The 27,285-nt window shown below is 36.6% G+C and overlaps 3 protein-coding genes across 3 annotated transcripts; 2 read left to right on the top strand and 1 right to left on the bottom strand.

Moving 5' to 3' along the window:
• Window positions 1–1,242: 1,242 nt before the first annotated feature.
• On the top strand, window positions 1,243–6,197 carry LOC117327451. Its single transcript, XM_033884431.1, has 5 exons — window positions 1,243–1,261; window positions 1,765–1,829; window positions 2,244–2,316; window positions 2,773–3,171; window positions 3,540–6,197. The coding sequence occupies exons 2-5, from the start codon at window positions 1,827–1,829 to the stop codon at window positions 3,611–3,613; spliced, it is 549 nt and encodes a 182-aa protein (XP_033740322.1). The 5' UTR covers window positions 1,243–1,261; window positions 1,765–1,826; the 3' UTR covers window positions 3,614–6,197.
• Window positions 6,198–8,146: 1,949 nt separating this feature from the next.
• LOC117327452 lies at window positions 8,147–11,436 on the bottom strand. Its single transcript, XM_033884432.1, has 5 exons — window positions 11,252–11,436; window positions 10,659–10,834; window positions 10,099–10,206; window positions 8,748–9,691; window positions 8,147–8,439 (listed from the first exon to the last, which is right to left on the bottom strand). Exons 1-5 carry the CDS (start codon window positions 11,296–11,298, stop codon window positions 8,206–8,208), a joined length of 1,509 nt encoding a protein of 502 aa, XP_033740323.1. The 5' UTR covers window positions 11,299–11,436; the 3' UTR covers window positions 8,147–8,205.
• An 857-nt stretch (window positions 11,437–12,293) lies between these two features.
• Window positions 12,294–26,524, top strand: LOC117327454 (gastric triacylglycerol lipase-like). Its single transcript, XM_033884447.1, has 10 exons — window positions 12,294–12,574; window positions 13,964–14,174; window positions 14,641–14,755; window positions 17,362–17,512; window positions 18,823–18,909; window positions 20,748–20,903; window positions 21,388–21,459; window positions 21,953–22,024; window positions 22,589–22,675; window positions 23,223–26,524. Exons 1-10 carry the CDS (start codon window positions 12,425–12,427, stop codon window positions 23,379–23,381), a joined length of 1,260 nt encoding a protein of 419 aa, XP_033740338.1. The 5' UTR covers window positions 12,294–12,424; the 3' UTR covers window positions 23,382–26,524.
• Window positions 26,525–27,285: the final 761 nt, after the last annotated feature.

Consider the following 27,285-nt stretch of genomic DNA (forward strand, 5'->3'; position numbering starts at 1 on the left):
TAAAAAAACTGATAGTTGATTTTCGGTTTAAAGATTTAAAAAAAAAAAGTTTGTCATGATACTGACAAGACTTCAGCTTGGAAATAACATATAACAAAACTTTGAGCACAACGTTAATACTATGGTAAACCTTCATTCGATTGTTTCAACGCATGTGTCTATAATTAGCGTATTGTCATACAACAGTCTCCATTACATTATATATACGTAATTGAGAGGAAGTTTAAACCAAGGACACAAAACTGCCATACCACATGTTAGTGGTGAATTGATGGCATAAACTCGAATCTATCCATTCCAAATATCGACACCATAATGAACTTTATCCTTTGGAAAAAAACACCAGAAAGACACCTTAATCCTGAGATATATACTGCTATCCACAAATTCCTATGCACTTTGTAGAAAATGTTATTAAATTCAGTAAATAGCATTGAAATATTGTGTATTGCATTTTTTCCTGATAACTTTTTATAGTTTATCAATTGTCATTTTTGCAATGGGATTTTCTCCATGATCCATGGAGTGAAATGTTATCGTACATCTTTCTAAAATAGTTTCTAAGGTTTTATAAGAAACAAATTAAAACGATTGTTAAATCAATTCATAGTTCATAGGAAGCGATTAAACTTGTTCAATAAATTGAACGTGGATATTGGAGCCTTGATGTGTTATAATTTTATCGACCCAGAATTTCCATACCCTGACAGTCTTAACTATATATCGTACATTGCTTGTTACAGGTCGTTCAATTATTCAGAAATTGAAGTTATGATTTATTATGCATTTGATATCTTTTGTATTGATAACTAGAATAATGACAAATATGATATCCATGCTAGTACATATATATTATTTTCGCAATAGGTGAACTGGTCACGAATTTATCAACAAACGCACGCGACACATTATTATTCAATATAAACAGAAACGAAGAAACAGTGTGCATGGAGATATGGATCAGCAATTCACTGAGCACGTACTTGATCAGTTGGGAGATAATGGACTCTATGTTAATTATGGTAAGTATTATAGCACTTGGATTGTATTGTTTGTTCTGTTACACGAGCACGGGAATGTTTCGTTCCTGTAGGTGATACATATACTTTACCATCATATACTTAGAAAGCGAATCTCATAAACTTTAAATAACAAGACGTATCTTAGGAATAAAGAAGATTTTATTCAAAGAATAATCTACCTAGGAATGTAGTACGACATATTTTTACTTACAGGTATCGGACATGCAAGCGTTCAGTTGGTACGTAAAAAAAAACTTCTCATTTATGAGATCAACATTTTAACGATTTCTGTAATAACTTTCATTGGATATCATAATAGAATCAGAGTTACAAACCTTTATACAAATGTGAAAAAAACAGTATGATCTTTACCAAACAATGTCATATTGTTTCTGAGCAAACAAAACTTTGTTAATACTGTAGGCTTTTGCCTGATACATCTCATCTGAAATAGCACATACAAATGTAACAATTAATTTAATTTCTGTATTAGACTTGTCTAGGTTAAATAGCAGAATGTGTTACGGACGATCGCCAGAACACTTAAAGTGACATCAATATTTTCAGTATGGCTTACTCGGTAAAAAATTTAAGCCCAGTCGTTGTGTAAAGGCAATAAAATACATTAAAAATTCGGGGAAAATGCATGGCGGAGTTTTTTTTTCAAGATCTGCAAATAACTCAATTTAAATGCGTTAATCACAAAAGAAGGTACCTTGATAGAAATCATGTTTAATTTTAGTCTTATCAAGAGAGAGAGTAACATTATTCCGTCACCGAAAAAAACACCGCTCTACCCGCAGGATGGTATGTGTATTCTTTAATGTCTAACCATTAATCCCTCCCTGAGCTGTATCATTTCGTTTGTGTACTCCCGAACAGGATTATCCTTTTTACTAAGCTATACATGACACACTGTTTCCTTTTGATTTAGGTAGCCCTCCACCATGTTCAACAGAAAACACTCGTGCTATACACAGACGCAACCCAATGGATAACCATACTTACTGCATACAACATTTTCATATTCATCGTTCAATAGTGTAAATTATGTCTTATAGGAGAGTCGTTTAATATTGGATATTCGAATTAATTCTCTGTATACAACTAGTTTAACTTTTCAATTGATAAGAGACAATTATTTGTATACGTTACGTTTGTAATCTAATTTTACATGTAGATTGATTGCAGACAATAGCAAATAACCGTTATATGTTATAGACGACTCCGTGCTTGGACGATATCATGAATGGATTTGATTACGAAGGAATCAGAAATAGGGAAACATTGAAAGGTAGGTAAAATACGGGTCAATGAATGTAAAGAAACCAATTTTGAGCGAAGAGAACAACATTACCATTTGAGGATATATCGAAGTCGCTTTGAGGAAAATTATCTCTCACCGTGTAAGAATCTACCTTTGATAATAGACACTGTTCCAAGAAATCGAAGCGAGAAAGTTGACCCAAACATATAACCTATGTTCTACTCAATTGACAAACTTAACTGTTTGTTTGATCTTAATAACATTTTACTTATCTTGCTTTTTTATGTAGACATTGTGCCATAACGCCTCAGTTTCGGGTGTTCAACACAAAATATAGGGGCTTTGCTAACTATGACCATTCTTTTGAATATTTCACATTTTCTCCCCTGTGTTCTATTTCCTAATCCACATTTACATGTATATTATATATAATACTGTATTTACATACTTTGTTACCAGGTCTTTGATTTTTCTGTTGCCTAGAAGTGGTGCGAGAACTTCGAAGACATCTAGTTAGATATTTTGAGACACAACTATCACCAGAAAAACATACATGGGGAGCGTTCTTGAACATCATCAAAGCCATGACAGCAATCCCACTGTCTGCTTTGGAAAAGACAGAAGATATTGCAGACATTATGAATATATTAAAGACCAAAACAATTCGCAAACGCCGCTTTCAACCTTATTCCTGTCTAATGAAAAGTGTCAAACAGATTGATAGCCAGTATGCGAAAAGTGTTGGTCCGCTTTACAATAAAATTGTAATGTTGGACAAGCAGTACGTGGCAAGTGTGAAGGTTGAAATGGCGTCCCATATGGACAACTATCAAATGACCAAGGACCCGGTCGGACGATTGCCGATCACAAACAGACACTCTGGTTTGTAAACTCAATTTTATGAAAAACATTTTGTTACATTGAAAATGCATCAATTTCTAAAGTGAAATTTGATCAATGCATATCATAAAAGCACTAACACCCATTCCACTGTCGGAGTAAAATACTGACATCCGTCTTGTACATTTCATTTCTGTCGTAGTTCTGTTTTCACAAAATTAATTAACCTGAAGTGAGTGCGTTTTATCCTGTTAATCTGGATATATCTCACATGTGTGCTATTTTAGGCATTGTGGTAACATCTTCGAATTCTTAACTTAATGTGATAAATGATCGCGAAACCATTTATCAGGTTTAAGGCAATCATAAAAATCTAATTATCAACTACAAATGTAATCTGAAATTTTCAGGGTTTTACTCGGATGATGACACTAGCTCAGAGGAAGACGAAAGAGGAGGGGAACGAATTCGACGTGGGTCTTAACCAATAAATTCAGAGACCATTCCATAGCAGGATAGAGATGAAAAGATGTCACACCTGCTGAAATAAGATCATTGGGTGTATATGGCAGTATTTGAATCTATGACAGGTGTAAAATATTTCCAACCACTGAAGAATATAACAATAATCAGCAGATTAACTACATATATGACTACTTAACAACATTGATCATTCTAGAGAGCAACTGACCTATTCTTTATCGCCTTTAGTTCATAGTTGACCGTCGTGCGTCAACCATCAGTAAACAATTTACCTTTTTGACTTCTCAGAAACCCCTGAACCAATTTCATTGCCAAAGGTCAATCAAAACTATGAAAAATATATGCTCCCCCACCCCAGGGACCTGAGGGCGGGAAAAAGGGGGTCAAATTGACGGTACTTTGAAAGAATTTCTCAAGACTCATATAAGATAGAATCCAATACTCTTCATAAATGAAAGGCTCTTAACATGCTTTACCAAAATTGTAAATTTGATGACCATCGGGGCTCACGTACCCCCTAGGCAGATATATATAAAGATGTAAGATTAAGAAGAACTTAGCAATAGTTTATATAGGGAAAATACAATTATCGAAATAATACAAACTTAGCTAGAATTATCAGTATGACATGACATAATTTGTTTAACTACCATAGGAATCATAACAATCTTAGAATTATTAATATTGGTAAGATGGCACTGATTCACCCCAGGGCTGATGGGCGGAGCTAAAAAGGGACAAAATAATTAAAAATATTTCACAAATCAGGTTTCCGTTACGACCCATGGGCCTCCTGTTAATACATTTGTATATATATATCTGTGACAAACGTAATTGTTATTTTAGTTTGTGTTAGGAGAACCCCGTCATTTACACAGTGCTTTAAAAATCACTGACATAGATGAGGTATATCGTATCAAAGGATTTTAGATAACGTTTATCTCACCCCGGCTTGATAGACAAAGAAATATCTGTCCCAAAAATAAGATTTTAGCACGAGGCTTTGTTGAGTAATAAACTTCAAAAATCTGATACCGAGACTGCGATATTTCTATATCTATCTTTTACAAGAGGTTAGCCCTAAGCATTATATCAATATAAAACACATAAAATTAAGATATGACTTTAGTGTCCTAAACTATGCATAATTTAGAGTAAATTATGGGGAAGAAAGCTGGCCTGCTTTTTTCATTCTCATTTTTAGAATTCTATTATGTTCTTTGTATTGATATTGTACTATATTTAACATATACATTGTAGTTGTGTTTTCCTGAGAGGCATCTTAATTTGAATCTTGGCCAGAGATTGTCCTTCCTTAGTTTATTTAAAAGATCCAATGCAACTAACCATGATACAAATTATGTTTTATATATATATATTTTTTTTTTCTGAGAGTCGTTTAGGTTCAACTATTTTTGTAAAAGTGATTGCCCTTATATGTTTATCTCCGTAGATTCTCACCCTCAGATTTCAACCAATTTCTTTCAATTTTGTTGACATTGTGTTGACATGAAATTGTACTTTCCAATAATTAATTATGCATTGTTTTCACTAGATATAGTCATGCATTTCGTTTTAGCATGGGTAGGGTGTATATTGTCCAATATTCAAATTGATTTATGTATTGGAGGATGTTCTAAATACATTGTGTACGGTCGCATTGATTCTTTATAAGTCACTGTCATCTTACATCGTCCGTATACGTTTCCTTTCATAACGTTACTTCTATATTCCAAATCGGGTTTTAACCGAGTTTGGTCTGAAGCATATTTATTAACATAAATAAGGCTGATTAGACTCATGGAGACTGAGTGGTGGGACCTCAAAGGGGGAACTTATCTGAAATGTTGCTATCTTCTGAAACATCAAATGGTTACACTACATACAACATACTGTATAAGTTTGGATACTTTGAAAAGAAATATCATATAGATTCTTATCAAACGACTCAAAATTGATTAACCTGTTCAGAGTGTTGTTATTTATGTATAGGGTGTATATACATGTATATTTGTTTTTTGTGCGTGTGTGTCTTTATTTTGAAGAGCAAAGCTATCGGACACTTACTTATTTCGAACAAAACATTTGACATTAATATTATACACGTTCTCGTATTAAATTGACAACCACTTCCCGATGTTACACTCGGTAAGGACGAGGTGTCAAACGGTTGTAACCAGAAGTAAATGCCTGTGTTTATCTGGTATTATCAAAAAAAAATGGAGAATATTATAATATATAATGTTTTGTTCTAAATGAAAATCCACTGTTCAAGCAATTACAAAGACACGGAACAGAGCATGCTGTTGTTCAAGATCTATGACGATACCATGTTGTGCCTTGAATGGATGCACAGTTCGCATTATTAAGAATGTTTTATTTTTGTAAATATTGTGGAGAATAACTGTGTTATCGAATGACGGAAATATTTTCGACTTCGTCAAGTTAATGATACCATACAATTTATGCAATGTTGAGTCTTTAGAAGGTTTGTACGTTGGAAGTCAATATTATGTGATACTCTCTGAAAATCCCATATTCAGACTCATGTGAATTTTCTCTAATAAATATTTTAACACGGATAATAGTATTATTGTTTCTTCTTGGTGATATAGAAAATATCCACATACATTTTAATATATAAACGCACAAAGATTTTACATTATTACAATTAATTGTTCGGCGCACTGATATGACTTCGGTTCAGTAAATGAGAGCATATGAATTGGATTTCATCATCATGATATTGTTCTATAAGATGTATTTATGTGCATTACGTAATGCATCTAAAAATAGATCAAAGTCATTGACTCCTGATAAAGACGTGACTACAATTTTAAATCAAAATAGTGCAGTGTTGTGTCATAAAACCAACAACACTTTACCTTCGCATACATACGCAGTCAAAATGACGTATATTCCTTAAACATACGTACAGGAAAAAAAACACAAACTCATGTTTACCCTGGTAACCTATTAACTTAAAAGTTCCAAGAAAGTAATTATAAATTAGAATGCTTAATTTTCTTCCTCTTTCCGACACTAAAAGACGAATATAAAGGTTTGTTAATTTTCGCCTTTTCGGGGCGAAAAGTGGAAAAGATGGGAATTTAGTCACTAATTTGCGTGCATTTATTTCGTCTTTTCGCGTACGATATTTTGTCTTTTCGGGCAGAAAAGACTTCCACATTGACTCTCTTGTAAGACTTTCTATCTCTAGATAGAGTGTACTACACTACGTCTACATTTAAGTGTGACATAAAGCAATCGACCGTGCGTGTGGATCAGACGATTGATGGACGTAATGTCCTCACTGTTATTTTACCATACCGTACCATCGGGTTCAAAACCGCTTTTAAATGTAAACATATATATATGTAATTCAAATTATCAATGAAAAGAAGCATCCCCATACCTGCATGCCAGTGTGATGTCCTCTATGGTATAGTGTACGTGGTACATACTTAAGTAAGGAATATACGTATACTCCCCCCCCCCCCCCCCCCCCCCCCCCCCCCCCCCCCCCCCCCCCAGTGTGTAAATGACAAAGTCTAACAATCTATCGATATCAATATTCCTCCGCGACGCGATAGTATTGCGTGCGCGATACTGATTGGATAGTCATGCACTTTTTATAGACACTACGTACATGTTCGCCCGTAAGGTATATTACAATATTACAATAATGTATGTTCGCGCGTATCATAAACTATGTTCGCCCGTTACATATCCTTTTGATTGAGTTATCAGTGAGCCGTTCACAAGAATCGAAAAGAAAACAAAGTATTATACGTAAAGGACACCTAGAGGAAAACTCGCATGTGCCATCTTTGGATAAATTCTGTGATTTGTATCGAAGTTGCAGTAACTAGACACGATGGAAACTCATACAGTGTCAGTTCACAGTCGGATACTCACAGGTGATTTCAGTTTTGGTTTATTTTTTTTAACGTCCTATTAACAGCCAGGGTCATTTAATAAGGACGAACCTGGTTTTGGAGGTGGAGGAAAGCCAGAGTATCCGGAGAAAAACCACCGACCTACGGTCAGTACCAGGCAACTGCCCCACGAACTCGCCTCCCAGAGGCGGAGGGCTAGTGATAAGTGTCGGGACACCTTAACCACTCGGCCACCACGGCCACCGTATTCACGGGTGATACAGTGTATCAACCGTGGATATGCTATCTGACGATATCATTTACTTTGACACGACGCTACAGAGACCTCAGACTTTGTCTATGAGTAATATTGAACTTTCCTTACATTTTCAGACGTTTTGGAAGGCTAGATTAAAATTCTGTAAAAATGACACCCCTCCACCAAAAAAAAAAGAAACGTCTGAAAATGTGCCATACACACTGGAGAAGGTCCAATTACTAATAGACTGTAACAAAGTCTTAGGCCATTCCGTCCGTTCCGTGGCCACATTGCAGCTACTGCCGGGCTGGTGACATCAATTTTATTCGTATTTTCGATTTGTTGTCCACGAAAGGACGACAGGTAGTGAAAAATAACGCAATAGTACAATAACGTTGATTGAGACACTTCATTATTATATAATTTATTAGTACTCTTGTGTCTGTCGCATCTCCATTAATCTACCATTTCATATCGAGGCAGTTCTGACTGAAAGTCAGGATAATATTGCTGAGATGTTGGTCGGAATGGGGGTGTGGATGTCGACTCATTCATCGGAGAGGCATCCCGAGGGGGCGGAGAGCTATATACTGGACGCGGACCTGGATGTCCAAACACAAGCGCCCAGACTTTCTTCGCAAGTCTTCTGGTAACCAAGACAGCGGACAACCACTGGAACGGGGATACTTCCTGGAAGTGCGCGAGAAAAAAAAATATGTTACTTGGGAAGCGAGAAGGCAAAAGTCGATGATCAAATCACAACACTGGGGTCAAAATTTCATTTTGGGTCAAAGGAACGTGTCAAGCTCCGCTGGGTCAAATGTGATAGCTGAAGAAAGTATACGCTTTCGTCTGCTTTCGTTATGTATATGTAAGGGGGTATTTCAATTATAATCTAGTAAACAAGAAGTTTTATTTTGCAACAGAAATAAATTTCCTCTAAAGAGGAGACGTAATCAATTAATCGGTACGGACGCATTAACCAAATGAGTACCTACCAAGTCGTCACTTCCGTACCACGTGGCTGTCTTCTGTAGACTGTCCGACATACTAACAAAGCTTTCCATCATTGTCGTCATCAAGGTACTTTCGTTTTCGTGATCGTCATATATTGTACTCCGATCCGTACCGACATCAAATGACGTCATGAAGGTGTCGTCTGGAGTATTCGGAAGGTAGTTTGGAATCCAGTCGGTGAAGCTCTGGTGTGTCCGGCTGTTACCTTCGTACTCGTGGTGTCTTGGAGAGCTATCGGTTCGCTCATTCCCCTGTTCCAGATTTCTTCTTAGACTGGAGCTGCCTTGCGACAAGTTTCCATTATTTTCAATAACGAAGTCTTCTTCATCGCTGTCGACTTCTGCTGGCTCAATTGCTTCCGCATCAAAAGTAGATATAAAGCTAGAACTTGCGCACGGACGACCGATATTATGTATGTTTGTCCCGTCCACAAAGTCTCCACCACCACCACCTCCTCCGTTCCCGTCTCCCACATCTGGTGACATCGATTGTAAAATCTGGTTCCGTTCTTCATCATGTTTTCGTTTTAACAACGTTTCAACAGTTTCTTGTCTGGCGTCTCTGAAGCTGTTTTCCCTTCCGCTTTGCAAAGCGTGTTTATTTTGCTGCAACGTACCAGCATCTAACAGGTCCATGATTATGTGTCTCGGTAACTTCTCGGCTGAGTACCTCCGTCTCAATCTGAAGAACGCTGTCTGGTGTCTATGCGTAGTCTGGCCATTTATTTCCAGCTTCCCCAAACTGCCGGAACTGTAGTTGATTTTATGCAGATGTATAAACTTGGGAAGAATATCAGACTTGTTTTTCTGTACTTTCAAAAACCTCAATTTATCCCGCTTTTCATCCTCGTTACGACATTTGAATTTCCTCCGTTTGGAGTGTTCACACACCTTTTCACTTGTTGTTTTACAAAGGATCTGACGTGCTGTATAAATAAAAATGGTCAATTTTACGTCAACATTTTGTGCTAAATTTTGGTACAATATCATATAACGACCTACTACTATCAAACTTATGTCATGCCAAGCCTTCTGTCCACTATTTCTTCTTCAAAAACACAGAGGATAAACGAATGTTCCTCATACTTGAAAAATTGAGGACAATCCTGGGAGTTGACCGACGTGGTGACAAAATGGTTCGTTTGGCCATGGCAAGTGTTTTGAACGAATCGCCCGGTCTATTGATCAATTATGTTTTGTTAGAATAATTTTCATTAATAGGGAGGTTAAATTAAACAATAGAGGATTGACATAGTTAGCAACTTGACGTAAACAGGCAGACGTATGGTTCGTCACTGTATGATGATCATGTTTTAAATCAATCAGAACTTACGGTAACGGCTAGCCATCCATACATTGTAGTACGCTGCCAAAACTACGGTCAGGTTGTAGTAAAACCAAACGGCAAGCCAGCTCGGGTTGATATCAGATATGATGGTGGCTATCAAAGAATGTAAAACAAGCTTCTATCACATTTTCAGATGAAATAAGATTATAAGTTCATTAAGGTGCACGTTTTGTTTACCTACAAAATTGATCAAATACAGAAAATGGTAGATGTCAAGGAAAATACACAATATTTCACAATATTTAATTGCAACATTCATTTTCTTCATACACGTATAATTGTCTTTAACTTAACACTTTTGTGGAATGTACTCGTAGATTGACCGTTTTTCACACTTTATCATCTCAATCGTGAAATACGACAGTCTTCCACACGGAACGTTTTACCAGTTCTCGCTAAGGACAAACTTTGTGCAGTGTGGGGTGTAACATACGAACTCACGAAATATCGCATGTGTTTGTATGTTACACTGCAGCTCGCCACACAGTAACGTCCCAAACGATGAAGTTGAAATTGATCTACGTTCAGTATTTATCCATACATACACATGTTATCCAGGGACAACCAATGGTCTGACTGGGGTGTGTCGCACAGTTGGTATGCTACGTCCTCCGGTGGCGTGTACGGGAAAAACAGGAAACAGAACAATCGCTCTCCCATTGTCACCCCCTCCGCGGCATCCTCCAATATATGTAATCGACATGTTTCTCCTGCTGCTTCTCTGTAAAAAAAAAATCGCAGCACAGAAGAAAGAATGATAGGTTTTCATCCGAGTTGCACGCAAAATCGAGTAGTGTCAACCTCTCATTTAAGTTTAAACCGGAGTGTGGCGTTATAAAGCAATGCAAATCCCTATAAAATAAAACATTAATTTATCCAGATATGCCTATTAGATAAATCCGTTATTTTCTGAAGAAATTTTATCAATTGGATTCTAGTCATAAATGAATCAGAAAAAGTGAGTATAAAAAATAGAGTTTCAAAGAAAATGATACTATTCTGAAACGTATTTTTGAAGAACGTGATATCTATGCTGAAATGGATCAAACTGAAACCATAAAATTCTGTAGCTCAAAATAATGACGTTTCCTAATCATACAGACGTCGTCAAATAAATTAATTTCAATAATGAACTTACCCGACGAAGACGAGAAGCAATGACACAAATATTGTGAAGTGTGTCATTTTATATCTGTTTTGAGTTCCTCATGGTTATATATGTTGGAAGATGCAAATACTTGCCCGTTGCTGTGCTCGGAGACTTTTATAGACGTGACATTTTTTTTCAAACGTCGCATGAAAACGGATGTGACGTAATACAAATATGACGTCATAATTTCCATTGTCTCATTCAAGAAATCACTGTAATATTTCCTACTGACCTATTTAGCAAGATTCGCCAAACTTACTAACTTTGTGACATGACAATGTAAATATTAGCTCAGTGGATATATTTTAGACTCATCAGCATGCACAGCAGACTACACGACTGAACCGTTGATGTCCTTTTCGAAAACTGAAATTTTCACAAAGCTAAGCAAGGTGACTGACGTGTGTTTTTTCGGTTTTCAATTCCATTTTTTTTCTTAATAACTTTTGTAATTTTGGCTTTTTCGACCCGCTAGGCATCGTCTTTTTACAGCGCTGGAACGAAATAACGAAAAAATGAAGTCGCTGTTAAAAATGAATAAAGATAATCATCCTCATTTTTTTTTTATTTTGAATTAGATCTAAATATAACTCGAACAACTCCCTGACATTTTAAAGTATAATACTCACTGGTTGTGTTGTGTTTAGAAAGTAAAAGGTTGCTTAATTTAGTTCCATTTTCAGTCTCAGTTTTGCAAAGTTACTGGACTATTTTAACTTGTGGTTGGCCTTTTATTATTAGACATTGTATTGTTTGGAGTACTTAACTTATTGTTATGCTAATTATCTCTACTGTACAGTAGATTCTAGGAATTAAATCCTTATTTCAAATTTTATTTCAAATTAAAACATGCGCATTCGAATCTTTCCTTTTAGGGATCTGATTGAAGTCATGGTATAAATAATGTAACAAATCGTTGTGAGTATTCTTAAAAATGTGAGAGTAATAAAATATTGTCTGGTCCGGGTCCCGGATATCATATCGTTTCGTATATTACATTCTTCAGTGTTTACATTTCCGGTATCTAGGACAAAACTTTCAAGCACCGACAGCTGTACGACATGGAACGGATATGTACACTTACCACTGGACATTGCATAAAATTCCTAATTTGAGGGCGACACAGTGAAACTTTAAGCTGTGCTGGGTACTATTTGGCAAATGACACCACAAGATGATATGAATATCCTGATATTTGGCTTGTCCGTTACTAGTTTTCTATTTGGAAAATGTGAAAGTTTTCAGTCGGAAATGTTGGAGAATGTTCTCAGAAACTGGAGGAATGCGGACCCGGAAGTTTTCATGAATGTGGTCAGTTTGTGGAGAAATGGATGATTATCCTTTAAAAAAATTGCACAAAACTTTTATAAAGTTCTAGCAGTCAGTAGTCATTACCAGTCCCAGAGACATTACAGTTACATGTAGTTATGCATGCCCCTGTCATTTATGAGTAACATTTGTGATTTGTTATTTTGTGACATTTATGACAAAAATAAGATTAATTTTATTGAGTTATAACATCACAATAATCGGTAAGTCTGTGATTAGATAATTAATTAATATATTGATAAAAATATCAGACTTCTTTCTATAAAAAAACCACTTGTGTGATTTTTTTTTTTTTTTTTTTTTTATATATATATATATTGTGTCACTACTAAGAGGGATACTGTTATATTTTCAAATATTTATTCACACAACATCCTATTTCTTGGGCAAACATATTGTCTTACAATATCGAAACTTTTGCTATATTTTGACTTTATAATTTATGATAATGTGTCGTTAAATAAACCTCAATATCAGGGTAACACAGACATATCTAAGCGCTTCATAAATTATCATCTCTGTGGTTATTGGCCCTTTAGTAGCCAACCAATATCTCTCAACTCCCTGGGGAGCTTACAGTCAGAGATTCCATGAAGGTGCTAACAGTCGATCTACACACAATGTTTTTTTCACTGCCCTACCTCATACTCATTTACAGCTGAGTCAATTTAACACAGTAAAGTACATTGTACATGTATCTTGTTCAAGGATACACCAGGACAGCCAGAACTCAAACTAAAATGGTCCTATGTCTTAATTACCACTAGACAACAGTACCTCAGCTTGCAATTGGAAAGATCAGGGGATCCCAACTTTAAAAGGAAGACTCCTAATTTACTGGCAGTAACCCTCAATGGTCAATGACTTAAAAATTTACTACATGTACAACTTAACAAAGGAGTTTGGAGTTTAAGTGTTTTTCTTTTTTGGCTGCAAATTTGGATAGATGTGTCCACACTTTGGACCTGGGGAAAGGTCTCATTTTTGCACAACTGACTGACCTATACCTTTTAATGTCGACCTGACTGTCTTTAACATTATTTCTCTTAGATGAGAAATATCACATGATACCAAATTGTAAAGTAATGTCTAAATGAAAAAAAAACATCACATCTATTAAAAAACTGTCCTTCCAGGCATAACCTACAATTGATAGGATAATTATGTTGCATTCAAAAGTGGAGAATATAAGGTCAGAATTACCGGGTATCTCATTCTTGGACTGACATATCTTTAACTTAACATCTCTTTCTGGGCTTTGCTAGAAAGATACTTTATTACGAGTTTCCATCCTTGACCAAAATATACCAATCTATTTTTACTTAAATACAAGAATATTTTAAATAATCTGATACCTTGTCCACTTTTCAGTCGCAGCTGGTGACCAGTAAAGGATACCCGTGTGAAGAGTACACTGTAGAAACAAAAGATGGCTACCTACTCGGGGTACAGAGGATCCCTCATGGACGGTACAACAAACACTACACCCCAAACAACCAACCACGGCCAATTGTCTTCCTTCAGCATGGCCTCCTTGGAGCCAGCTCTAATTGGGTCACCAATTTAGCTAATGAAAGCCTAGGTAATTACCCGTAATCATAAACAAATTGTTAAATGGATATCTGGTCATATGATACCAACCAATGAAAATATATATTATATATGTAAGGCATTGAAAATAAATAATTTATATACCCAGCACCATTAAGAAAGTAACTACGGGGGTAAATTATTTTTTTTTTTTTTTATCATTTTTCATTATCTATCAGCTAGCAACGTATCCTAATCAGTGATACACTTTAGGATGTTGTGTTATAGGTTCGCACTGAGTATTTCATAAGTGGTAAATTTTTTTCTTAAATGTTCATGCTAAGTACAAAGTCTAGGACATTATTCTCCAATAAAAAATCTTCAATTCTATATAACTGTTTTCTACTCTTTGATTACAGTCTAGATGTAATTCTCACTCTGTAGCTTTATCAGAACCATAATCATTGTATTGACTATTAATGAATTGACAACAATTTAAGCATGTATCTGATGTACAGGATTCCAGCTGGCTGATGCAGGCTTTGATGTCTGGATGGGGAACTCCCGTGGAAACACATATTCCACCAAACATGTCAAGTTGTCTCCCTACTGTGATGAATTCTGGGCATTTAGGTTAGTAAAAAATTGTTTTGTGAATTAGTTTGTTCCCAAGTTTTGTTGGGGTCTGGTAGATATTTTATTTAAATTATGTGAATGATTGACCAGTATAAACGTTACTGTTCTGCCTGTTTCTTTTATAATGGTAAGTTGTTATGGTTTACCCACTAAATGCACATAAAAACACAATTATTTTCATTCAGACATATGATATGTATCTTAAAGTTACTTTGTATTAGCAATAGCCCTGCTCAGGAATCATTTGGTTTCAATCAGCTTCAGAAAAAAAAACAATCTGTTATTATCAGTTGAAGGAAAGAGCTCTGTAACTCTTAAAATGTTATTGAAGTCGATGTAGAGATAAATTATGTATAAGTGTCACTTTCTTATATGTTCAATTCAATCAAAACATGACTAGGGACAGATTCTAACAATTCTTATCTAAAGGCAGAACAATCAATATCAGTAATGGTCTAGGGACATACAAAATACCTGGTCTAAGGGGAGATAATTTCAGATATTGTTCCCAAATTTTTCTCTATGTATTTTCTTTTCTATTAAATTGTACAACCTTAATCAAGACAAACCATGTCTCTATCAATTGATTCAAAGTGCTAAGTTTTGAAGGTGAATCGAAAATACTGAGAAAATCTATAAAATGACAGAAAGTTGATGTATATGTAATATACATTGTATATGTATGCTAAAGATAACTCACATCGATAGACATGTATTTTTTTGTGCAAAGTAGAAAGTTTATACATTTTACACCAATACAAAACATTCTCTCAAGATTAAAAGATATCTTATCTGTCAAAACTTAGGTAATCTATGTAGTTTTTTGCACTGAAATAAAGTTTAAAGTTGGGGTGCATAGATTATATAGAGGTTCCCCAACGAGTGGAGATTGTTTATCATTTTTATCCAACTCGAGTTAGTTAATTTTCTAATTTTGAAAAGACACGAGCTTTAGCGAGTGTCTTTTCAAAATTAGAATAATAACTAACGAGAGTTGGATACAAATGATAAACAATCGTCACGAGCAGGGGAACTTGTTTATCCCATAACTTCTTTACTTACAAATGTAAGCATGTCAAGTTCAAATTCTCCCAACATAGCAACTAAATTCCGTGAACCAAATCAGTACGGGACAAAACATAGGTTGTTATGAACGAAAGCTTATCATCTATTTTAGATGCACGACTCATATCTTCTGTACTATATTTGTAAATGATATCATTTTACAAAACGAAATATAAGTTTGAAAGTCCTTGTATCTGTGTAATTTATTAATAGGTAACTTGTTTAAATAGCTCCGCTCGAAATATTAGAAGACGACACCGTCATCGCGAAGTTGAACGTCACCGCTGAATATTAGACTAATCATTGCTAGATTCAATTATCGGTCCTTTCCTGGATTTCGTAGGTATGCTATTACTGGTTATTGTGATGTTAAATGTTCATTCTGAGATTTATTCATTCAAGACATCGTGCATTTCAACAAATATTTCGGAAACCGAGCTGGAGTGTTGAGCAATATAGGCCTAACAGTTATGTAGGCCTAGTTTACGTTTGTCAGTGTGTTTACACGAATTCTCGTCAGTTTACTGACATGAGACAAATGTTCCAAGATGATTTTTAAATTTTTGTGTTTGGGATAAATATATTCGTAATAAAGGTAAGTGGAATGATAAGAAAACTTGTGTTTATTCGTTGATTTTTTTTCTGTTCCGTACCGAATGACACCCAACTAAAGAGGAAGCTGCCTAACAGTTACGTTAGATGGTGCGACCGTTTCATTCAAATGACTACGATTTAGAGACAGCGATTTAATCATTTTGTTTTACATTTGTTCATTGTTTTGATAATTCATTCGTCGGGATCCACTGCATATCTAGAATCAAGAGGGGGGAGGGGGGGGAGGGGAAAGGGGGTCAGTTTTAATTTGCTATAATCGATGCAATATCTCGCTTCCGTCGTCTATTTTACCATCAAATTATATTTCGTACGACTTAAACCCCAGATTAATCGACATTTCCATGAGGACACTCGGGGACCCCTCGCACCCAGTTTAATATGCTTATGTTGAGCACCAAAACATCCACAAAACGTGTCCATGGTGATCTTTTGAAGACAGACGGCAAAAAAAAAAAGAGAATAAGTGAGAGTAGTAAAAAGTAGTCCGTGGTCAAAGGCCAGAGGTTAGTTAATCAGATTCCTTAGAGGTCACAAATGACCAATCGGAGGCTTAGAAAGTGGTTACACACTGCGGTGTGTAAACAAAAACAATAACACACTGCTACGAATTTTATCACGTGCCATATCAGTTGTGAAACAAGCGTGGTTATGGGATAAATACCTGTATAGATGTTTTGATTATTTTTCACAGAAAAACATCACCTATTATCATTCAATACATGTGTCTGCCATCTTGGGGGGAAAAAAAAACGAAATTCACTTTGGAAACTTGAAGATGCATGAACATACAGTTTTGAAAGTACTGCCATGTGGCACCAATTTGTTTCCATATAATCACAAATATTGGCGCCTTGAAATACAAAGATATCTGAATGCTTGGGTTCATATAATCAGTTGTTCTAATGTCTGGCTTGGGGTTTCAGTTTTGATCAGATGGCTAAGTATGACATTCCAGCCGTGCTTAACCACATACTGACCAGTACTGGACATGAGGATTTGTTTTACATCGGTCACTCCCAGGGGACGCTGATCAACTTTGCTATGTTGTCAGAAAATCCAGATCTATCTAAAAAGGTAATTGTACTAATGTGTAATCTACACATTTGATGCAGTTTCTTTTTGTGAAATCCACTTATACAGTATTTGTCAAAAAACTTTTTATTTCTGAAGTATTTCTTGGTGTTTTTAAATTGGGGAATAATAAATGAACAGAACTTTAAAGTGGAATTCTTTATTGCATGTAAATAATTTGAATATAAAAAAAAGTAGAAAAAAAAACAAAAAAAACAAGTAAATAATTGAAATTTATATAATAAAATGTATAAAGGTTCCAAACATGACATGTCATTCGTCTTTCCGATTTCTGAATAAAATAAGTTTTGAGGGACCAACAGGTTGAATTTTGAGATTTTCTTTACATTTCTGAATACCTGTGATACAATGAAACCTTGGTCAATTTCCTCCATTTGTCCAGGAAAAAACCTGGTGTTATAAACATTCTGTGAAACATTGACACCCATAAAAACATAAAAGAATAAAAAGAAAATAGGACAGCAAAAACAATGAAACACATGGTCTGTAAATGACGTAAGGAATGAAAGAAAGAGCCTTATATCAAGGTTGTACACATAAAGTACACCTGTACTTTGATTTTGTAACTTTAACTTGAGGTTTTACTTTTTGTGGATAGGCAGCCTGATTTACTTTTCTATCTGAACACCTCTTTAATTAGTTTGCTTTATTGACACATTTCAGCCCATCATCATCAGATGGTAGGTTATTCAAATCACCCCACACTGTCCACCCATCTGTTAACAATCCTTGTTACCTCAGTTTCTCGAAAAGTACTTGACACTGGAGGGATAATTCTCAAACTTTGTACGTGTTTGTTTCACTTGGTGGCTAGTTGACTAGTTGTGCCCATTCAGTACTGGAGGGGTTATTCACAAGCTTCAAATGTAAGCTTCACTTGGTCCCTAGTTTTGCGAATTCAATTTTGTGTCAAATCAGGTATTACAAAATGGCCAACAGGCATCTTTTTATTCCATTGCCAAGAGAAATTTTTAAAAACTTACAGCTTCAATTCACATGTTGTTTTGACTTTGATCATAATTCACGAAAAAATTAATTCACAAAATGTAAAAATTAAAAAAAAAAAGTGTGTTTGCCATATCAGGTCGGGCTGGCCCAACCACACTCATTGTCAACAAGTTATCATGCGTGCCAGTCCAAAGATTACCAAAGTGTAAATGTCAATTTCGTTAGTAAGGCCAAATAGAAATGCATATGTACTGGAAATGTAAATGTAATATAATAAATGATGAAAGTAAAAATTATTTCCAGTCTTAAACCATAAAATCAATATTTGTTGATTTGTGTTACAGATAAAACTCTTCGTGGCATTAGGACCAGTTACTGTGCCCGCCCACATCATCAGTCCACTCAAGTATCTAGCCAACGTCCCAGACAAGGTTTGTTGGTATCTTTATGTTTTAGGAATATCTATTACAACACATTCATCATATTAAACCAATTAAAAAAGAAAGTAAGAACTTTCACAAAATGTAAAGATAAATATTAATAATCAAAGTCAGCTTTATAGGTAGTGTAGGTGTGCCAATTGTATAGATATTCATTGGTAGAGCTAAGATGAGGGGGTTGTTGAGGAAACTGAACACTTATTTTCCAAGCCATGGTAATAATGAGTATATCATTTTCAACATAAGTTCCAACATTTTAAATCAAGTAAGAATCACAAGAGTTTAAACGACAGGGCTTGTATACACATAGCCTGTTGTCACTACTCACTACGGAGAGGGCTTGTATAGACATAGCCTGTCGTCACTAGGGAGAGGGTTTGTATAGACATAGCCTGTTGTCACTACTCACTACGGAGAGGGCTTGTATAGACATAGCCTGTTGTCACTAGGGAGAGGGCTTATCTACACATAGCCTGTTGTCACTAGGGAGAGGGTTTGTATAGACATTTAAGCATTGAACGGCTTCAGTTGGCATTCATAGTCAATATGAATGCCAACTGGACAGAGGCAAATTCCATGAAGCGCGCTAGCTTTCATATTGACTATGAATGCCAACTGAAAGCCGTTCAATGCTTATATTTACCATCTGCGATTTTTTATTTGTCGTGCGATTTTTTTTTTTGAAATTTTCAAATTCAAATTTCAGTTGGCAGTTCATAAGCTGGTGAACTCGCAACTGAATTGGTAGGGTTATATAGTGGCAGTGCCATACAATGGTAAATATAGCCTGTTGTCATTCGAGAGAGTGCTTGTATCGACATGGACTGTTTTCACTAGGGAGAGGGCTTGTATAGACATGGACTGTTGTCACTAGGGAGAGGCCTTGTATAGACATAGACTGTTGTCACTAGGGAGAGGGCTTGTATAGACATGGACTGTTGTCACTAGGGAGAGGGCTCGCATAGCCTGTTGTCACTAGGGAGAGGCCTTGTATAGACATAGACTGTTGTCACTAGGGAGAGGGCTTGTATAGACATGGACTGTTGTCACTAGGGAGAGGGCTTGTATAGACATAGCCTGTTGTCACTAGAGTGAGGGCTTGTATAGCCTGTTGTCACTAGGGAGAGGTCTTGTATAGCCTGTTGTCACAAGGGAGATGGCTTATATAGCCTGTTGTCACAAGGGAGAGGGCTTGTATAGACATAGACTGTTGTCACTAGGGAGAGGGCTTGCATAGCCTGTTGTCATTAGGGAGAGGGCTTATATAGCCTGTTGTCACTAGGGAGAGGTCTTGTATAGCCTGTTGTCACAAGGGAGAGGGCTTATATAGCCTGTTGTCACAAGGGAGAGGCCTTGTATATATAGACATAGCCTGGTGCCATTAGGGGGAGGGCTTGTAAAGACATAGCCTGTTGCCTAATTTCCATAAAAGTTTTTGGATCCAATACCATTTAATATTTTGAAATCAAATGTTTTAGCTTGATTGCCCAAACCTGCCCAAAGGGCAAATGAGCTTATGCTGTGAAGAGGCATCGGGTGTTCATCCATTGTCAACTATTCCAATTGAACAACTCCTACTCAATGAATATATGAAAATGTACTTATTATGGACTGATTATGAATCAAATGTTTATTAAATTGAACTGAATATGATTATCTTTTATTATTTCTGACTTCTTTTGGCCCATTGTTGGGGTTGATATTTTGTGGTATAAGGGAGGTAACTCACTGTGATAATTGTTATTATTTGAGTTCAGAATGTTTTTCTCCATGATAGAAGATTTTTTTCAGTATTTTCTGAAAGTTTTACTTTCTTTATCACATTTCAGTTAGCGTATTTATTGCTCGGACGGAAGGATTTTCTCCCAAATGACTTAATCATCAAAATTCTAGGTGATACTTTGTGCAGGGAAACTGTGACTAGAGCTGTATGCTCGGACATCTTATTTCTGTGTGCTGGTTATGATATACACAACTTAAACCAGGTAGGAATGTTTAACTTGACAAAATATATTTCTATCATTAGCATAGACTTTCAGATATTTCCTGCTGCTATGTTAAAACTGCAGTTTTATTTGTTTTTCGTTTCCAAAAAAAAATGCAGTTTAAAAAAAATTGATGAATTTGTTTCTAAGGATTATTATTTTTCAGTTTCCGTTTTCAATCAGAAATTATGTGCTATGGATTATACATGTACATGTATAAAGTTTTTAAAATACTGGGTACATGTACATCTGTCATCAATGTGCCTTGTGCAACCAGGAAATCATGTTACAGAAAGATAAGCTTTCCTTTACCAGATAACTGATTTGTACCATAGATTTGCTCTTTGGAAAAGAAAATTTCTCTGCAGTGTATAGGCAACAAATAAAACAGGAAAGCTTGTACCACAAAATAATTCAGAAACCACATCAAAAAGTACTGGCGTATATATGTTATTCCGTACCTGATTATGGATTCCTATTTCAGACGAGGTTACCTGTCTACATCAGTCACACACCTGCGGGGACCTCCATGCAGGATATGATCCACTTCTCACAGGTAACCCCACAGAATTATCCTCCATGTCCCCAGGAATTTTAGAACATGTTATCATAGATCTCATTCGTTATTGATATGAATGTCAGTACAACAGATGATTCAGAGGAAGAAAGGAAAAAGGACAGACTTTATTATAAATCATATGATAGCGAGTACATATCAAGAATTTTCTTGGATACCCGTTTTTGGATGATGAGTGAATACCCGGTATCTGTAGGACTCTTGAGAATCATATATAATGTAGTACTGTATTCTACTGATAAAGACATATTATTTTGTTAACTTAAATTTTTCTGTTTGAGGCACACCATTTTATAATTTTTGAGAAAAATAAGGTCATTGTTATAAAATTCTTCCAAGTTTCATCACTGCAGACTTCTCTGTTTCTCAGTGTTCTCAGTCAGGTGGTTTGAGTTTGCTGTGTAGAAGTAACACTCATAACTCGCATTCCTCTCAAAGTTAAGTTGAAGATGAGTGGTTTTTGTTTGGACAGATGATCCGAAGTAAGCAGTTCCAGAAGTACGACTATGGATCCGTGGCGGCCAACAAACAGCACTATGGACAGGTATTAAACATTGTGATCACGTCCAATAGGTCTTTAAGAATTATTTTTCTGACATGAGATATATATTTGGATTACTAAAGACTGCACATCTCTCAGTATTCAGACTGTATCTGTTGGTGACTTAAATACACGTTATAAAACATATTTCTTTGAAAAATTATCATGTCACCATTTTGACTTCATGTTGTGACCTTACCTTATCCAGCTGTCCTTAAATGTCCTAAGCTAATGATAGGGCGTATAAACAGTACCAAACCAAAACTTTAAAAGTTCTGATGTCACGTTGATCATCTTTAATATTCTTATATTACAATCTATCAACTAGGCAATATGCTAAATACAAGATACAAGTGTATCCATTTAATAAAGTATAATTCAAGTCAGTAAAATGTATATTTTGAATTCCTTTTAGTTATAAACTTGTGTGACTGTATTGGTTATTGTATATTTGTTGTAAAAATTCTATTTTTCCAACAAAGGCCCCTTCATAACTATGAGAGTTCTAACTTGTGTTAGGTAACTTAAAACTTCCAACCTTATAGTTTTTCTGTACCATTCTAACAGGCCACACCCCCTTGTTATGACGTAGCCAAAGTGACCGTCCCGGTTGTACTGTACTGGGCCGAGAAGGACTGGTTAGCTGTACCACAGGTATTTAATATGCATCTGTACAATATCTAATTAGAACTAAACTGTAAATATAAAATTCACATTTACGGCAGTGAGCTAAGAATTTACCCATCAGTGTATAATAAAACAAAATAGTACTGGCGTCTACTGGTAAGTGTTTGAAATGTTCCGATTTTTAGCAGCATGCAGGTCAGTGCTGACGACAGCATTCTGAAATAAATGTAATATGTGAAATGATACATTGTTGATGTTTCCAATTGGTATTACAATCAAGTTGAATCGGTTAATTTCTTATAGATTCTCCAATTTTGCATTCATTAACTTCCATTTCATTCATAATATTTCAAATGTACCGGTGTACATGTATTGTATATATGGCAGGTTAAAGTTACATGTACATATACACACTGATTGATGATCTTCAGGTCCTGGCCGGTTACATTGATAACTTCTCCTATCTAAACCCTCTCTAGATCAGCCATATATTTGTAATTCATGCATAGTAAAAAATCTAGGGATTCGAAAGAGGTCATGGTTGATTTGCTTCACTGAATTGTCTGTATTGCAGGATGTAAAGATTTTACAGTCAAAGTTACCGAATGTCCGTGGCAGTTACGAAATCAAAGACTGGAACCACCTTGATTTCATCTGGGCTGTTAACGCATATAATGTATTATACAAAGACATCATCCAGCTACTTCTCAAAAGTAGTGAAGAAGATGCTTGAGATGACAGACTGATGATTTGTGAGCAGAGTGTTCGACTGATGGTGTGTGGGTGTATGGTACTATGGGAACAGGAACCATTAGACTGATGGTGTGTGGGTGTATGGTAGTATGGGAACAGGAACCATTAGACTGATGGTGTGTGGAACTATGGGAACAAGAACCATTAGACTGATGGTGTGTGGGTGTATGGAACTATGGGAACAAGAACCATTGGACTGATGGTGTGTGGGTGTATGGACTACAGGAACAGAAACCATTAGACTGATGGTGTGTGGGTGTATAGAACTACAGGAATAAGAACCATTAGACTGATGGTGTGTGGGTGTATGGAACTACAGGAACAGAAATCATTAGACTGATGGTGTGTGGGTGTATGGAACTATGGGAACAAGAACCATTAGACTGATGGTGTGTGGGTGTATGGAACTACAGGAACAAGAACCATTAGGCTGATGGTGTGTGGGTGTGTGGAACTATGGGAACAGAAACCATTAGACTGATGGTGTGTGGGTGTATGGAACTATGGGAACAAGAACCATTGGACTGATGGTGTGTGGGTGTATAGAACTACAGGAACAGAAACCATTAGACTGATGGTGTGTGGGTGTATGGAACTATGGGAACAAGAACCATTAGACTGATGGTGTGTGGGTGTATGGAACTATGGGAACAAGAACCATTAGACTGATGGTGTGTGGGTGTATGGAACTATGGGAACAAGAACCATTAGACTGATGGTGTGTGGGTGTATGGAACTACAGGAACAAGAACCATTAGACTGATGGTGTGTGGGTGTATGGAACTACAGGAACAGAAACCATTAGACTGATGGTGTGTGGGTGTATGGAACTACAGGAACAAGAACCATTAGGCTGATGGTGTGTGGGTGTATGGAACTATGGGAACAAGAACCATTGGACTGATGGTGTGTGGGTGTGTGGAACTACAGGAACAAGAACCATTAGACTGATGGTGTGTGGGTGTATGGAACTACAGGAACAAGAACCATTAGGCTGATGGTGTGTGGGTGTATGGAACTATGGGAACAAGAACCATTGGACTGATGGTGTGTGGGTGTGTGGAACTACAGGAACAGAAACCAATAGACTGATGGTGTGTGGGTGTATGGAACTATGGGAATAAGAACCATTGGACTGATGGTGTGTGGGTGTATGGAACTACAGGAACAAGAACCATTAGACTGATGGTGTGTGGGTGTATGGACTACAGGAACAGAAACCATTAGACTGATGGTGTGTGGGTGTGTGGAACTACAGGAACAAGAACCATTAGACTGATGGTGTGTGGGTGTGTGGAACTACAGGAATAGAACCATTAGACTGATGGTGTGTGGGTGTATGGAACTACAGGAACAGAAACCATTAGGCTGATGGTGTGTGGGTGTATGGAAGTACAGGAACAGAAATCCTTAGACTGATGGTGTGTGGGTGTATAGAACTACAGGAACAGAAACCATTAGACTGATGGTGTGTGGGTGTATGGAAGTATGGGAACAAGAACCATTGGACTGATGGTGTGTGGGTGTATGGAACTACAGGAACAGAAACCAATAGACTGATGGTGTGTGGGTGTGTGGAACTACAGGAACAAGAACCATTAGGCTGATGGTGTGTGGGTGTATGGAAGTATGGGAATAAGAACCATTGGACTGATGGTGTGTGGGTGTATGGAACTACAGGAACAAGAACCATTAGGCTGATGGTGTGTGGGTGTATGGAACTATGGGAACAAGAACCATTAGGCTGATGGTGTGTGGGTGTATGGAACTACAGGAACAAGAACCATTAGGCTGATGGTGTGTGGGTGTATGGAACTACAGGAACAAGAACCATTGGACTGATGGTGTGTGGGTGTATGGAACTACAGGAACAAGAACCATTGGACTGATGGTGTGTGGGTGTATGGAAGTATGGGAACAAGAACCATTGGACTGATGGTGTGTGGGTGTATGGAACTACAGGAACAGAAACCAATAGACTGATGGTGTGTGGGTGTGTGGAACTACAGGAACAAGAACCATTAGACTGATGGTGTGTGGGTGTATGGAGTTACAGGAACAGAAACCATTAGACTGGTGGTTTGTGGGTGTATGGAACTACAGAAACAGAAACCATTATACTGATGGTGTGTGGGTGTATGGAACTATGGGAACAGAAACCGTTAGACTGATGGTGTGTGGGTGTATGGGTATATGAAACTGTGGTAACAGGAACAATGAAGTGTATGGTTCCTTGTTTGAGGGAGAGTTTGTATACTTTTGAATGATTCTGTTATAAGTATGAACACCTGTTTTTATCCATCATTTGTAGAAAGTTTTTGGTAAGAAGCAAATTTCCAGCACATTCTTTCCTTACTTAGAATGAAACCTGCATTGCTTTCTTTTGTCAATAACCATCTGATCATTGTAATTACATCCGACCTTCCAGGGAAGGGACACATATTGCATATATTTTCCTGGCCCAAACTCTTTGACTGTTACAGATAATTTGTTTGAATCCCCTAAAGCAGATTTGCAGTCCACTGTTGTTAGGTCATTGTGACCTTTACTTCAAGGTCAAAGGTCAAATAAGTGCAATGTTTTCCAATATATCTTGTCCAGACAATAATTATCAAACTGTAAAAGACATCACTGTGAAAATTGCTGTATATGTTTATCACCTACTGACAAAGTGCAGTGCCCTGTCATTGGATCAATATACCGTAACCTTGATCTCAAGGTCAAAGGTCAAATAGGTGAATTTTTCCAATACTTTCTTGTTAGGCTATACCTTTTATACTGCAGCTGTATAGCCTTTATCACCCACTCACAATGTGCAGTACTTTGTCATTGGATCATTGTCACCTTGAGCTGAAGATCAAAAGTAAAAAAAAGTGCATTTTGTCCAAACTCGTTAACCATTGAAGATATCTAGTATTTGAACAGTTATAAATATCTTGATGAAGTTTGTAACACATGCATCATCCACAGGCAGTATTGATTTGCAGCGTATTATAACCTATAACTGGGTCATTATATTGCGACCTTCATTTTCAGGTAAAAGGTCAATTGAATCCAAGAGTCCAAAAATATTCAATGCTTAGTTAGGGAGCTAGACAGGTGTGATTTTTTTTCCACAAAAACAAACAAGAGATCCCAGAGGGATCTTGGCGCCCACCATTGAATGATCTTTATAGGTTCTATGTCAGATTGATCTTTTCTCTACTTTTCCCTTCCTCTAAGTCTTACTAATCTGTGTAAGTTCAGAAACAGCCCTCTAGTACTTTTCAAACAAGGGGAACCTATATATAAAATTTAAGATTTAGCGATAATGGCTGTCTGTTGTTTTCGGATTGGTCCCAAAATGCTACACCAGGGACCAAGGGGAACCTACATATGAAATTTGAGAAAGATCCCTTCAGTACCTTCTGTAAAATAGCGATAACAAACTTTAATTGTCAAAATACAAGATGGCTGCCTGTCGGGCAGGTTGTTTTCTGACTGGTCTCAAAATGCAATATGCACAACTAGGCACAGAGGGCAACCTACAAATGAAATTTCAGAAAGATCCCTTCAGCAATGCAATATGCATAACAAGGCACCGAGGGGAACCTACATATGAAATTTGAGAAAGATCCCTTCAGCACTTTCTTAGAAATAGCGATAACAAACTTCAATTGTCAAAATCTAAGATGGCTGCCTGTCGGCCATGTTGTTTTCCGATAGGTCACAAAATGTAATATGCATAACTAGGCACCAAGGGGAACCTATATATGAAATTTGAGAAAGATCCCTTCAGTACTTTCTGAGAAATAGCGATAACAAACTTCAATTGTCAAAATTGAACATGGCTGCCAGTTGGCCATGTTGTTTTCCGATTGGTCTCAAAATGCAATAAGCATAAC

The sequence above is a fragment of the Pecten maximus genome, chromosome 5 (genome assembly GCF_902652985.1).
Source record: "Pecten maximus chromosome 5, xPecMax1.1, whole genome shotgun sequence".
Lineage (NCBI taxonomy): Eukaryota > Metazoa > Mollusca > Bivalvia > Pectinida > Pectinidae > Pecten > Pecten maximus.